General features: G+C 34.0%; 1 protein-coding gene across 2 annotated transcripts in view; it reads left to right on the forward strand.

The window, feature by feature from the left end:
- LOC106870739 (DNA-directed RNA polymerase III subunit RPC1) overlaps window positions 1–2,256 on the forward strand; it is a 212,730-nt gene that overhangs the window by 207,387 nt on the left and 3,087 nt on the right. For both annotated transcript variants that reach the window (XM_052969556.1, XM_052969557.1), the window contains one exon: window positions 1,743–1,812. In XM_052969556.1, coding sequence (XP_052825516.1) covers window positions 1,743–1,812 — 70 coding nt within the window. The remainder of the gene's footprint in view (window positions 1–1,742; window positions 1,813–2,256) is intronic.

Below are 2,256 nucleotides of genomic sequence, written 5' to 3' on the forward strand. Positions count from 1 at the left end.
TTTTCAACCTGCACATTAAATAAGCCTTCAAGCAGTCTTTCCACATGCCAGAAATAACAGCCAAATCTCCGAGAAACTCTTTTTGGCACACACCTACATACTTTGTAGGCATTCCTACACAAGAGTGCCCCCTCGACTTCTTTTCCTTGCATCTTTCAGAAAAATGGATATTTTTAAATAAAATTTCCTAAATATATGCTTCATATGGTGAAGATTCTGATTATATTGAAATTGAAATTCTGAAATGGCAATCTTTTTTAGAGACTTGGAGTCTCTGTAGCCAAAAACATAGGTTTTTGCAGAAGAAAAAGAAAATCAAAAGGTGTGTGGTGATTGTCCGCCTTGTCCACCTTTTTTTCTTATGTTGTATATAGCTGTAAGGCTTCATGCTATTATATATGTATAATATTTTGTCTGTTGTATGTATATAATGTCTTGTTTGTTTCTGTTTTAGTACACATTTACTAGCTTTTTCCCAGTAGCTTGATAAAAAGCACTGGTGCTGCAATATTGAGCAGTATCAATTGTAATTGGTGCAAAACTGTTACGATATCTTGCATCGTTGACTGATGAGGAAAACTCAGCTGCAAATATTCTGTGTATTGTGTCTTTGTCTAATTTCGTCTCTGTTAAGTTTTCATCTAGTTTCCCGTTTGCTCTGCTTTTGTTTAACTTCTCCTTGTTGTAGTCTTATCTAGGACCAACATTACTTAGTGTATCTCCTTTTTCATAAGACTGTTGATGATTTGAGGGTGGTTTGGCCATGATTTCTGACAAGTCAAGCGATCGTATAGAGAATCTCCCATTGTCACTGCTTTGTAGATTGCCACAATCTGTTATCCTTTGCTAAATCTATGTTAGGAAGATGACAGCTGATTTACTCCTTTTTATACCAAAGCTGTCTGAGACAGCTCTTGCTTCTATGATTACAAACTTTCTGCTTTAAAGTATTCTAAATTATAACTTTCCATTAAAATTTTCCGTTAATTTGTGTTCCAAACAAATAACAATTATTTTACTAAATTTTTCCTTATTTTCAAAATTAATTGCAATAAAGGTAGTAAATTTCAACAGGTTAAATATCATTTCAATCATAGAAAGATATTTAATTTGAAGTTTTAGGACTTGAAGTAATTATTGCCCACTCACTTCCGCCAAAATTGAAGAGAGGTTTGAAAGGTTTGTTGATTGGTTGTTATATTAAGCAGGTCAAGCAACTAATCTCTGGCTTGACAATGTTATTTGCTGTTTAGCTTTCAGCTAGTATGAGAGAGTAGACTCATGATAAAAAGCATTCCAGCCATGACCGTCAAAACTTCATTTCAAGTATCACATACCTTTGACAACACTATCTAATGCGTTCTTTCTTTTTAAGCTAGTACTTTGAATTGAAGGAGATTTGGCTGCTATTTCTAGCTGGTCAACAACCATGTAGAGGCTCCCTTGCTGGCTCAATATTCTTGGTAGTGGCAGTGATGGGGATGGTAGTAGTGATGATTGCAGTGGTGGTGATGATAATAGTAGAAGTGATGATGGTGATGTTTATAGTAGTAGTTGTGCATACTGGGTTGATTGCAGTTAGTCCTTTATTCCTTTATGTTTTTGTTGTTGTATTGACAGCAAGAGAAGGGTGTTTTTTTAGTAGCACAATATGTCTCTGCATGCAGCTAATGTGTGTTCAGTGTTGTACCTTGCCAAAGATGTCTGTATAATGTATATAATGTAACTTCTTGTCATTACAGGAGTCAGTGAATGTATCATTATGGGAATCCCAATGAGTATTGGAACTGGAATATTTAAACTACTTTACAGATATCCTTTTGATTATTTGAATTACATCAATTGGGCATGTCTTTGATTTCACGGTGTGTTTGTTTGTTTGTGTGTGTGTGTCTGTGTGTAAGACAGGGAGTTGGTAGGTAATGCATTATATTTTAGAATGTATTTGAAAGAGTGAAAATCTTGGATATAAAAGAATTAGGATGTATATATATATATATACGCACACACACACACATAGATATATAAATGTGAGTGTGTAGAGAGTGACAGACAAACATATAAATAGAAAGACAGATATACATTTCACACTTTGTACGCAATATTTGTATCCTTCTTTCTTACACATGCCCACTTATGCACACACACACACATATATATGTCTTAATTCTTTTATATCCAAGATTTTCCCACCGTTCCACTTATGCACACATACACACACACACACATATATATATATATATATATATATATATA

Source organism: Octopus bimaculoides, chromosome 7, assembly GCF_001194135.2.
Source record: "Octopus bimaculoides isolate UCB-OBI-ISO-001 chromosome 7, ASM119413v2, whole genome shotgun sequence".
In the NCBI taxonomy this organism is placed as follows: Eukaryota; Metazoa; Mollusca; class Cephalopoda; order Octopoda; family Octopodidae; genus Octopus; species Octopus bimaculoides.